The sequence below is a fragment of the Rhinoderma darwinii genome, chromosome 2 (assembly GCF_050947455.1).
Source record: "Rhinoderma darwinii isolate aRhiDar2 chromosome 2, aRhiDar2.hap1, whole genome shotgun sequence".
Taxonomy (NCBI): Eukaryota; Metazoa; Chordata; class Amphibia; order Anura; family Rhinodermatidae; genus Rhinoderma; species Rhinoderma darwinii.
Genome location: NC_134688.1, coordinates 454162881 through 454175405, shown reverse-complemented (window position 1 = coordinate 454175405; position 12525 = coordinate 454162881). Strand labels below are relative to the sequence as shown.

Here is a 12525-nt window from a genome sequence, read left to right as displayed (position 1 = left end):
ATGGTGCTATGAAAAAAAAAAAACAACTTGTCCCGCAAAAAACAAGACCTTATAGAGCTATGTTGACACAAATATAAAAAAGTTATAGCTCTTGGAATGCGACGATGGAAAAACTTAAAAAATAGCTTGTTCATGTAATGATGGGGGTAAGGAAACAGACAAGTGAACCTTAATCTACCCGCCACTCAGTCCCTGCCTACTTGCAACTACCCGCCCTAGGCTACGGGGTACAACTGGGCGACGGTCCCTATGCTCAATAAGTGCACGACAGACAAACCGACAAGGGTACACAGAAGCAAGGTCAAAGGGGCAGTTGCCCACAGCAACACCGTGAGCAACAAGAGTGGTGAACGAGCCGAGTCAAACCAGGAGTGTACGAGGTACCAAACGCAGAGCAGGAGAGTAGTGAAATAGCCGAGTCAAACCAGGAGTGTACGAGGTACCAAACGCAGAGCAGGAGAGTAGTCAGTAAGCCAGGGTCAATATGAAGCAGGGTCAAATGGTTCAAGAAGCTGCAGCAGGGCCAGGAAACAAACCGAGAAGAATCACAAGCAAGGAGGAACAGGAAAGGCAGGTATAAATAGACAGAGGGCGGGAGCTAGCTCCGTCTGGGCAGGCTGTGATAGGCTCTCCCACTCCTAAGTCTGCCATCCTGAGTGGAGGAAGATGGAGTCAGTCTCACAGACATAGAAGCAGGTGCAGACTGATTACCTATGGGCGTGGATACAGAAGCTGTGCCAGGCAGATATTTAACAGTACCCCCCCTTTTATGAGGGGCCACCGGACCCTTTCTAGATGGACCTGGTTTATTGGGGAAACGAAGGTGGAACCTCCTGACCAATACCCCAGCGTGAACATCCCGGGCGGGTACCCAAGTCCTCTCCTCAGGCACGTATCCTCTCCAATGGACCAGGTACTGGAGGGAGCCTTGGACCATCTTGCTGTCCACAATCTTGGCCACCTCGAATTCTACCCCTTCAGGGGTGAGAACGGGGACAGGAGGTTTCCTCGAGGGAGCCAATGACGGGGAGCAGCGTTTAAGGAGGGAGGCATGAAACACGTCGTGTACTCGAAAAGATGGGGGCAACTCCAGTCGGAAGGAGACAGGATTGAGGACTTCAATGACCTTGTACGGCCCTATAAACCGGGGAGCAAACTTCTTGGACGGGACTTTAAGGCGCAAGTTCTTTGACGATAGCCACACCAGATCCCCGACCATAAACAAGGGGTTAGCAGAACGTCTTCTATCTGCCTGAGTTTTTTCTATGCTCTGGGACGCCTCTAGGTTCTTCTGAACCTGGGCCCAGACTGTGCACAGTTCCCGATGAACGACCTCTACCTCGGGATTGTTGGAACTACCAGGTGAAACGGAGGAGAACCGTGGATTAAACCCAAAATTACAGAAAAATGGGAGACCCCTGACGAGTTACTGACCCAGTTATTAAGGGAAAATTTGGCGAGGGGAATGAATGATACCCAATCATATTGACAGTCAGAGATAAAACACCTTAAATATTGTTCTAGAGACTGATTAGTCCTCTCGGTTTGGCCATTAGTTTCAGGATGGAAGGCAGAGGAGAAGGACAGATCAATCTCCAACATTTTACAGAATACAAAAAGAACTAAGTGTGCGGGGCACACTGAAAGCCAATTTCCCAACTGCTGACTAATATTGATTAAAAAGTAACTTTTATTAATTTTGCCACTAAGAGGTCCATATGGACATTAACAATAGATACAAACAATTTAAAAAGTTGTAGCCAATGTTGCTGCTGTACACGCTCCACTGATACTCTGTCTGCATGTATTGCCAGACAGAGCACAAGGTGCTAGGATTAACAAGATACCAGATCTGACAGATCAGCTGCTGCAGACTGCCGTGTCGTGACAGATTCAGTGTTACTCTCAAGATTAAATTCAAATGTGCGTGCTGGGATTGCTAAGCAAGCATGGCTATTTAAAATGATAGATTTAGCCCCCCCGACATGTTTCGCTGTCAACACAGCGTCCTCAGGGGATCAAAACGGGGCTAGCCAAAACTAGCCCCGTTTTGATCCCCTGAGGACGCTGTGTTGACAGCGAAACATGTCGGGGGGGCTAAATCTATCATTTTAAATAGCCATGCTTGCTTAGCAATCCCAGCACGCACATTTGAATTTAATCTTGAGAGTAACACTGAATCTGTCACGACACGGCAGTCTGCAGCAGCTGATCTGTCAGATCTGGTATCTTGTTAATCCTAGCACCTTGTGCTCTGTCTGGCAATACATGCAGACAGAGTATCAGTGGAGCGTGTACAGCAGCAACATTGGCTACAACTTTTTAAATTGTTTGTATCTATTGTTAATGTCCATATGGACCTCTTAGTGGCAAAATTAATAAAAGTTACTTTTTAATCAATATTAGTCAGCAGTTGGGAAATTGGCTTTCAGTGTGCCCCGCACACTTAGTTCTTTTTGTATTCATTACGTGCCTGCCAACTGCTGGGGTCTTCCCAGTACTCATTCAACATTTTACAGAAGGCTCTCCAAAACAAAGAAACAAATTGTACCCCTCTGTCAGAAACAATATTGACATGGACCCCATGGAGACGCAGGATGTGTTTGACAAACAAGGTAGCTAACTTCTTAGCATTGGGTAGTTTTTTGAGGGGAACAAAGTGGCACATCTTACTGAAGCGGTCAACTACAACCCACAGCACCGACTTGCCTTGAGATGGAGGCAAATCGGTGATAAAATCCATGGAGATATGGGTCCAAGGTCTCTGGGGAATGGGCAAAGAACGTAGTAAGCCCACTGGTCGGGACCTGGGAGTCTTGGACCTAGCACAAACCTCACAAGCGGCGACGTAGGCCTTAACGTCTTTAGGCAACCCAGGCCACCAATAGTTTCTGGCAATGAGGTGCTTGGTACCCAGGATGCCTGGATGACCAGATAGTGCGGAGTGATGATTTTCCCTAAGTACCCTTAGCCGGAATTGCAGGGGAACAAACAGCTTGTTCTCAGGAAGGTTCCCGGGAGCTGAACCTTGATCAGCAGCAATTTCAGAGACTAAATCAGAATCAATAGAGGAAATGATTATACCTGGAGGCAAAATACAAGCAGGATCCTCCTCCGAAGGAGGGCTGGCCATGAAGCTACGCGACAGTGCATCAGCCTTAATATTTTTAGACCCAGCCCTATAGGTAACCAAAAAATTTAATCTGGTAAAAAATAACGCCCAACGAGCTTGTTTCGGTTTTAGCCTCCGGGCAGATTCTAGGAAAACCGGATTCTTGTGGTCGGTAAGGACTATTACCTGGTGCCTAGCCCCCTCCAGGAAGTGGCACCACTCTTCAAATGCCCATTTAATGGCTAAGAGTTTGCGGTTGCCAATATCATAGTTACTCTCAGTGGGCGAAAACTTCCTGGAGAAGTAGGCATAGGGACGGAGATGGGTGAGGGACCTGGTACCCTGGGACAAGACAGCCCCCACTCCCACCTCGGACGCGTCAACCTCCACGATAAATGGCTCAATTTGGTTGGGCTGAACCAACACCGGGGCCGAGATAAAGCACTTCTTAAGGACCTCAAAAGCCTGGACAGCCTCAGGAGGCCAGCGGAGGAGATCAGCACCCTTGTGAGTGAGGTCCGTAAGAGGCTTAGCGATGACCGAGAAGTTAGCAATAAATCTCCTGTAATAATTAGCAAACCCCAAGAAGCACTGTAACGCCTTCAGGGAGGCATGTTGGACCCATTCCGCCACAGCCTGGACCTTGGCGGGGCCATGCGGAATTCATGAGGAGTGAGGATTTGACCCAAAAATTGTATCTCCTGCACCCCAAACACACATTTTTCGGTCTTCGCAAACAGTTTGTTTTCCCGAAAGACCTGGAGCACCTTCCTGACATGCTCAATGTGGGAGGACCAGTCCTTGGAAAACACAAGTATGTCATCAAGGTACACTACAAGAAATACCCCCAGGTAATCTCTTAAAATCTCATTTATGAAATTCTGGAAGACCGCGGGAGCATTACACAACCCAAAGGGCATGACGAGGTATTCGAAATGACCTTCGGGCGTGTTAAACGCAGTCTTCCACTCATCCCCCTCTTTGATGCGGATAAGGTTATACGCCCCCCGTAGATCAAACTTATAGAACCATTAGGCCCCCTGAACCTGATTAAAGAGATCAGGAATCAAAGAAAGGGGATACTGGTTCCTTACAGTGACCTTATTCACGTTACAGTAGTCAATGCATGGCCTAAGACCACCATCCTTCTTCCCTACGAAGAAGAAGCTAGCACCTACCGGAGAAGTAGAGGGGCGAATGTAACCCTTGGCCAGGCATTCCTGGATATACTCTCTCATGGCTTCACGTTCGGGACAAGAGAGATTAAATATCCTACCCTTAGGGAGCTTAGCTCCTGGTACCAAATCGATAGCGCCATCGTATTCCCTATGAGGAGGTAACACTTCGGAGGCCTCCTTAGAGAAAACATCAGCGAAGTCCTGAACAAACTCAGGTAGCGTGTTCACCTCCTCAGGTGGAGAAATAGAATTAACAGAAAAACATGACGTCAAGCATTCATTACCCCATTTGGTAAGATCCCCAGTATTCCAGTCAAACGTGGGATTATGCGACTGCAACCAGGGAAGGCCTAAAACCAAATCGGACGATAATCCCTGCATCAACAGTACAGAGCACTGCTCCAAATGCATGGAGCCAACAAGGAGTTCAAAAACAGGGGTATGCTGTGTAAAATAACCATTAGCAAGAGGAGTGGAGTCGATACCCACTACCGGGACAGGTTTAGGCAAATCAATCAAAGGCATAGCTAGAGACATAGCAAATTCCACAGACATGATATTAGCAGATGACCCTGAATCCACGAAGGCACTGCCGGTAGCAGACCTACCACCAAAAGAGACCTGCAAGGGAAGCAAGATTTTATTACGTTTCATATTTACGGGAAATACCTGTGCGCCCAAGTGACCTCCCCGATTATCACTTAGGCGCGGAAGTTTTCCGGCTGCTTATTCTTACGCCTAGGACAGGTGTTCACTTGATGCTTGTCATCCCAACAATAGAAGCAGAGACCATTCTTCCTGCAGAACTCTCTACGTTGTTGGGGGGACACGGAGGCCCCGAGTTGCATAGGTACCTCTGAGTCTTCCGTGGAAGAACGAAGCAACGGAGCCTCGGGAGGCATCATGGGGGAGTCAGAGGAGAAAACACAAAAACTTTCACGTTGTCGTTCCCTGAGACGTTGGTCAAGTCGTACCGCTAAAGCCATAACCTGGTCTAGGGAGTCAGAAGAGGGATAGCTAACTAGCAGGTCTTTCAGGGCGTTCGACAGACCCAACCTAAACTGGCACCTTAAGGCAGGGTCATTCCACCGAGAAGCTACGCACCACTTCCTAAAGTCAGAGCAATACTCCTCAACAGGTCTCTTACCCTGACGTAAGGTCACCAGCTGACTCTCGGCAAAGGCAGTCCTGTCAGTCTCGTCATAAATGAGTCCGAGAGCAGAAAAGAAAAGATCAACGGAGGAAAGTTCAGGGGCGTCAGGAGCCAAGGAGAAGGCCCGTTCTTGGGGCCCTCCTGGAGCCGGGACATAATTATACCCACCCGCTGGCTCTCAGAACCTGAGGAGTGGGGCTTTAAACGAAAATAAAGCCTACAACTCTCCCGAAAGGAGAGAAAAGTCTTCCGGTCCCCTGAGAACCGGTCAGGCAACTTGAGGTGGGGTTCAAGAGGGGAGGTGAGGGGCACTACCATGGTAGCATCAGGCTGGATGGCCCACTGAGCCAGGGCCTGGACCTGTAGGGAGAGACACTGCATTTGCTGAACCAGGGTCTAAAGGGGGGTCCATAGTAGTGTGAGGGACCAGGGTAGAGTAGGTATATGGGCTTGTGATTATGTAATGATGGGGGTAAGGAAATAGACAAGTGAGCCCTAATCTACCCACCACTCAGTCCCTGCATACTTGCAACGACCCGTACTAGGCGACGGGGTACAACTGGGCGACGGTCCCTACGCTCAATAAGTGCACGACAGACAAACAGACAAGGGTTCACAGAAGCAAGGGAAACGGGGCAGTTGCCCACGGCAACACCGTGAGCAACAAGAGTAGTGAACGAGCTGAGTCAAACCAGGAGTGTACGAGGTACCAAACGCAGAGCAGGAGAGTAGTGAACAAGCCGAGTCAAACCAGGAGTGTACGAGGTACCAAACGCAGAGCAGGAGAGTAGTGAACAAGCCGAGTCAAACCAGGAGTGTACGAGGTACCAAACGCAGAGCAGGAGAGTAGTCAGTAAGCCAGGGTCAATATGAAGCAGGGTCAAATGGTTCAAGAAGCTGCAGCAGGGCCAGGAAACAAACCGAGAAGAATCACAAGCAAGGAGGAACAGGAAAGGCAGGTATAAATAGACAGAGGGCGGGAGCTAGCTCCGTCTGGCCAGGCTGTGATAGGCTCTCCCACTCCTAAGCCTGCCATCCTGAGTGGAGGAAGATGGAGTCAGTCTCACAGACATAGAAGCAGGTGCAGGCTGATTACCTATGGGCGTGGACACAGAAGCTGTGCCTGGCAGATCCTTAACAGTTCATTAAGGTTTAAAATAGGCTGGTCACTAAGGGGTTAAGCAAAAGTAATAATTGCAAGAAATTGGATTTCTGGTAAATCCCCAATTGTTATGGATTGGTTGAAGTTGGTTAAGACAATTAAAGAATATGAGAAAATAAGAGCAGACAAGAAGAATTGTATAAAGAAGTGGAGGAAATATTGGGGATATGGAGTTGATTGGTGTTTTATAGGAAAGTATAATTATTATTTTTTCAGAAAAAGGTTATAATTTTATTGTACTTAATGATCTTTGGGGTGGGAGGGGGATGGGATTGGGGAGATATATGTTGTATGATGTAAATTGTGCAGATAAATTGTTGAGCATTATGATATTTATAATCGCTGGATATTGAAATGTTGTAATGTTTTTATTACTGAAATTCAATAAAGATATGTGAAAAAAAAAAGCATTTAATGTGTGTAAGAATGTAAGGTAAGTGTGAGGTCATCAGTGATGTCATAATTCACCTTCTCTATAAAAGCTGCAGATCAGTCACATTCCGTTGAGCCGCTATAGACCAATAGTTTCTTGCTTTTTGGTTCGTCGCTCTCACTTGACTTTTTCTTGAGTCCTGTGACTTCTAGAAATCTTGCTTTATCCAGAAGCTTCAGATCCACGATTCAGAGGTAAGAGGAGAACATGTAGAATGTTTCTTGTGAAGTATTGCAGCGAGTTCCATGTGCTGCCCCTGTAAGAATTTTTCTCTTTCACCCTCTTACTGGGTTAGATTCTAAGGTCAGGCGCAATAAATGACATACAAGATTGAGTGTATGAAAATGTATATTGTATAAAGAGTGAAATGACAGTTAGTTATTCTGAGACTTCTATGGAGATTTGTACATAGCGACAGCCATAAACAATGAACTTTACAGAGACACTTTTTCCTTATCATCAATAATTACATGACACGTTATAGTTACCATCCATGGTCTCCCCACACTCCAGGAAGTCTCCTTTCCAGTATGTCCCTCCTCAAGTGGCCTCCCAAGCAGCTCCCCTCATGTCATGATTGGGTCTTTCATACCCCTTTGTCTGCCCCTCTTAGAGACAAATAGTGTGACCTTCCTGATCAAAGAACTTCCCCCCTCATGTAACATGCGGATATAGAATACTGGTGCCACTTATCAACCAGTTTTAGCATTTATGACATCCCGAGTTTGTCCCTGGGTAAGGCTGGGTTCACACTACTGGTTAGCACCTGTAAGAGATACCTGTGAACGTCTGGGTCATTTATGAGAATCTGTGTAAACACTGGGAATCTTGCAAACTGATAAGACGCATTTCATTAAGACATGTAACTATACCCATGATCCTCCATCTTTGATTTCCCATAAATAAAATACACTATATGATATTACATATAACCTTATATGTGGCTTTCATTTTCTGAAACCTTTAATTTCTTACACCACCAGAGGGCGCAGTTTAGAGGAGTGCAGCTGTCTCCTCTGGCTACACTGTCCTGTCTCTGCCTTGGGAGGGCGCTCTTCATGCAGTTATCACATGTTTATTGGGGAGGGGGCTAATAATTGAGGACAGAGAAGTCTGGAATCTATTTTCTTTTTGGAAGATGATTTAGAAACAAGTAACCACACAATGATTTCTCGCCTCAGCAGATTTGTGGATATGAAGATCATGAATAGAAAACATCAGACATTCTGTGTGGACACAAATCAAGAGCTCAGAATTGCTTTGGACACCTGGAATTTGGTGGAAGAAGACGTCTTAGGAGCCTGCGTCCCTTATTTCATCCAGGAGAAGGCGGCTGAAGATCTCTTCACTTATACGGATGTGTTTCAGAAAGCCATTCTGAGTAACCTGTTACCATCTGAATACAACGCCGCCATGTGCCGCTTCTTCATCAGAGTCATCCAGTACAGAAGAGACGCAGCCCACTACCTGAAGGAATATATGATCAAGGTGCTATGTGAGCACTTGAAGGTGGAGTACATGAAGGGACAATACTATTCCTACGCCATGACTAAGAAGGTTATCGTCTGGCTGAGCATCCTCCATCTGGAAGCGGTGGTCGGGGTACTGAGATACAGCATCGTTTATGAGGATTTCAATGCTGCCATTGTCGACACTTTAACAGAAGTGACATCTCTGTGTGCTACAGTCATCATGCCACACATTTTGGACATGCTGCCAGTGCTGAGCCGAGTGGTCAAAGACGCTCCTGACCAACTATCTAAGGAGACGTTGTGCTATGCTATAAGGCGTTTATGCGGCAGCATCCAAGAATATATTGTGAAGGGTGGCAGCTGCAAGGTGCAACTTATGAAGGCCATAAGCAACATGAAGGCCAACATTTCCACCTGGTTGCCTGATGTCCATGCTGAGCTTCAAAACTCCACCAAAGTTGCCCTGGAATTCTTTACTGTACCCGAATCATCGGAGAAACAGCCGACCGAGCCGGTCGATGACGAGTTACAGACCCTTCCTCATGCCGAGCTCCTAGAAAAGTACAGGGAGCAAGTTGCGGCGGAGAATAAGGAACTGGAAGATACAGAGAAGCAGCGTATTGAGATGAACACGCTTGTCACATCTTTGGTATCTGGAAGGAAAATAACAAAAGATTTCCTCCAGTTTCTGCTCAATGCCCTGAAGAATGCGGACCCAAAGGCCAAAATGACAGCAGCTATGTTCTTCAATGAGGCTTTGAAGCATCCAAGACTTATAAAGCGGAAATACCAAGAGTGCGCAATACAACATCTGCTGAAGATCATAGAAGAGGACGATAATATCTTGTGCAGCATCTCCATGGAGGCACTGGGGAATGCCACCACCGGAGCTACAAGCCTGGTGGAGAGCTACAAGAATAAGATCATTGCCCAGCTGGAGTTTAGACTATCAAAAACCAGCAACAACAAGATCATCATGGCGGCACTGAGGGCGCTGTCCTCCATTATCAGACGCCTGAAGCTTTCTGTACTCAGTAGACAATTCATTAAAATATCCCGGGAGCATATGGACTATCCGGATGGAGAAGTCCAGATTGCGGCCATAAACCTGTTAAGAGATCTGACAGAGAGCTGCCGCCTTCCGCTATTTGGATATTTTGCAGATAAAGTCAGGAGCTTTATACCAACTTTGCTCTTGAAATTACATAGTGACAACCAGGAGATCGTAGCAGCCAGTACTTTAGCTCTGCAGAGCTGCCTCTCCTACATAAAAGGAGCCAACATTCGGGGATTATTCCGGATGGAAATCTCTCCAAACATCAATGACCTGAAATCCATCTACAGCTGTCTGGCTCATAACTACCCAAAATTGATGAAGACCCTGCTCCTCCAGACCCCAAGCTATCTGGTTAACTCAGAGGACAAGGAGGCCGTAGTCAGACATGTTGAATTTCTTAAAGATGCCATCAACCATGATGTCATGAAAGACCTGGACTTATATCGTCTCAGCCTAGCTCTAGCCACACTGCACTGCAAAGGCTTCTCATATAATATCAGAAAAGCCACTGAAAGGGTCGTCTCCATCCTGGCCACCAAGTGGTTTTACATCGGCAATGCCAACAAATAAAATGCATTCATCAGGGATGAACCGCTGAGGACCGAGACATCAAGGTTGTAGATCACTTCCCCATGTACTATCCAATGGTTGTGAACATCAATATCAGCGGTCAAGACCTGAACATCAATATTAACATCTAGGGGGCAGAGCTAGCAGTCTGACTTGCGAACGAGCCTCAGGCCTACATTGAGGAGTGTGAACAAGGCGCGGACTTACCGGCCGGTGGAGTCCAGCGATGCCAGTTATTTGTCAACATTAGATGACGGAGACCAAGGACTTAGCTGGCGAGACACACTATACAGTCAATGTACGGGCAGCATGATGGTGCTGTTTCGGGGAATATCCCCGTCATCATATAATAAAGACGGTGTATAATGACCACTCCACATATAATATACAGATATAATGACACGTCACAAAAATAAAAGTCTACTCTGTTTTATATTGAAATGAATGGAGTGTGCGGCCTGCATGTGACTGAAGCTAATAAAAAGTATAGAGCACTCATTGTTTTTTATTGTAGACTAGATACTGGCATTTTTTTAAATTGAGATTCATATCCTAAAAGGTTTTTAAGCAGGTCACAAATGGTACAAAAGGTACACTTTAATATAATTTATCTTTATATTGGGGAATGTCAGGCCTAGTAATTCCACTGGCCATCTAAGTATGAACAACAATGAAGAATAATGATGCTGGGATCCTGTTACTGCCGGGTGATGCCTAATAGGCCAGAATTAATGACGGAACTGACTATAATACAACTGAAATGACTTGATAATGATTCTGTTTCTGAACAGAAGTGAGAAGTCAATGCTTGAATGAAAATTATTGAAAACAGGCAATTTATTTCCTTTATAATGTAAAAATTCCTAATGCCGTAGTTCACACATTTCAGTACATTGTAGTGAGATGTATTACTGATTTGTGAAAAAAAGAGTATAACGATTGGCATGCTTTAAATTGATTTGCTATGAAACTGACCCTATGGTCTTATATACTTTGGTAGGTTTAAGTGAAGTCCTAGGCAGTTTGACATTTTTAGACTGTTTATATAATACCGCTATATACTGCCAAGATAATACTGCCATATACAACCCACATAGTACCACCATATAGTGGTCGAATAATAAGTAATATCCAAATAATAGCCCCTAAAGAGCCCACATAATACTGCCATATAGTTTCCAGATAATACTTCAAGTCAATTTCCATATAATACCACCATACAGCGCTTAAAGGGGTATTCCCAACTTAGACATTTATAGAGTATCCACAGAAAATGCCAAAAACTGGCTAATAGATGCGGGTCCCAGCTCTGGGACTCACACCTATATCAAGAACGGGAGTCACCGTACCAGCTCTGGGACTCGCATCTGTATCAAAAATGGGGGTCACCGGACCTCCGTTTCACCTGGTGGGGCTGCCGCTGGCTGCAGATTCCAGGCTGGGACTAGTGAACAGGGGGCCGTTGCCCCCTGTATTCTAGTTTCCATCTGGAATCTGTGGCAAGTGGGCGCCTCACCAGTTGGGAATAACTCTTTAGACGGCTATTGAAGCCTATGGGTCAGTTTTTGACGGATCCGTTGCCAACGGCAGGGCGTGCCAAAGTTCCCTGCATTCAACAGACAAGATGGAGGTGGAGAAATTGATCAGCCTGGTGCATGACCACCCAGAACTATGAGCAGGGGTGAACCTAGCCCCTCTGCTGCCTGAGGCGAACTATAAAAAAACGCCCCCCGATCTATCAGAGTTTTCTCATTACTTGCTTTACACTACAAACACGCAGCATATACATTTTTTTTAAAATAGGAAAACATTTGTTGTTCATTTGCTAAAGTGCTGTTTGAGGTATAGAAAAGATTTAAAGAATTCTACTTACTGTATTACTTTAGTATCATAGATCAACAACGCAGCATTATCACTGAAAATGGTTTAAAGACGCTTTGTCACCACATTATAAGTGCGCTATCTCCTACATAAGGAGATCGGCGCTATAATGAAGGTGACAGTAATGCTTTTTATTTAGAAAAACGATCTATTTTAAACCACTTTATTAGCGTTTTTAGCTTTATGCTAATGAGTTTCTTAATGCCCAAGTGGGTGTGTTTTTACTTTCGACCAAGTGGGCGTTGTACAGAGGAGTGTATGACGCTGACCAATCAGCGTCATGCACTCCTCTCCATTCATTTACACAGCAGCATCGCGTTCTTACTAGAAAACGATGTGCAGCCACATACACAGACATTAACGTTAATCAAGTGTCCTGAAAATGAATATACATTACCTCCGGCCTGGACGTCATGTGTATTCAGAATCCTGACACTTCTGAATCTTTTCTGTGAGATTTCCAGCAAGGGAAACGAAATCTCGTTTACATCGTAATCTCGCGAGATT

The 12525-nt window shown here is 45.7% G+C and overlaps 1 protein-coding gene across 1 annotated transcript; it reads left to right on the top strand.

Annotated features, from left to right (window-relative positions):
• Positions 1-7126: 7126 nt before the first annotated feature.
• On the top strand, positions 7127-10622 carry LOC142741574 (uncharacterized). Its single transcript, XM_075850935.1, has 2 exons — positions 7127-7232; positions 8223-10622. Exon 2 carries the CDS (start codon positions 8233-8235, stop codon positions 10135-10137), a length of 1905 nt encoding a protein of 634 aa, XP_075707050.1. The 5' UTR covers positions 7127-7232; positions 8223-8232; the 3' UTR covers positions 10138-10622.
• The last annotated feature ends 1903 nt before the right edge of the window (positions 10623-12525 follow it).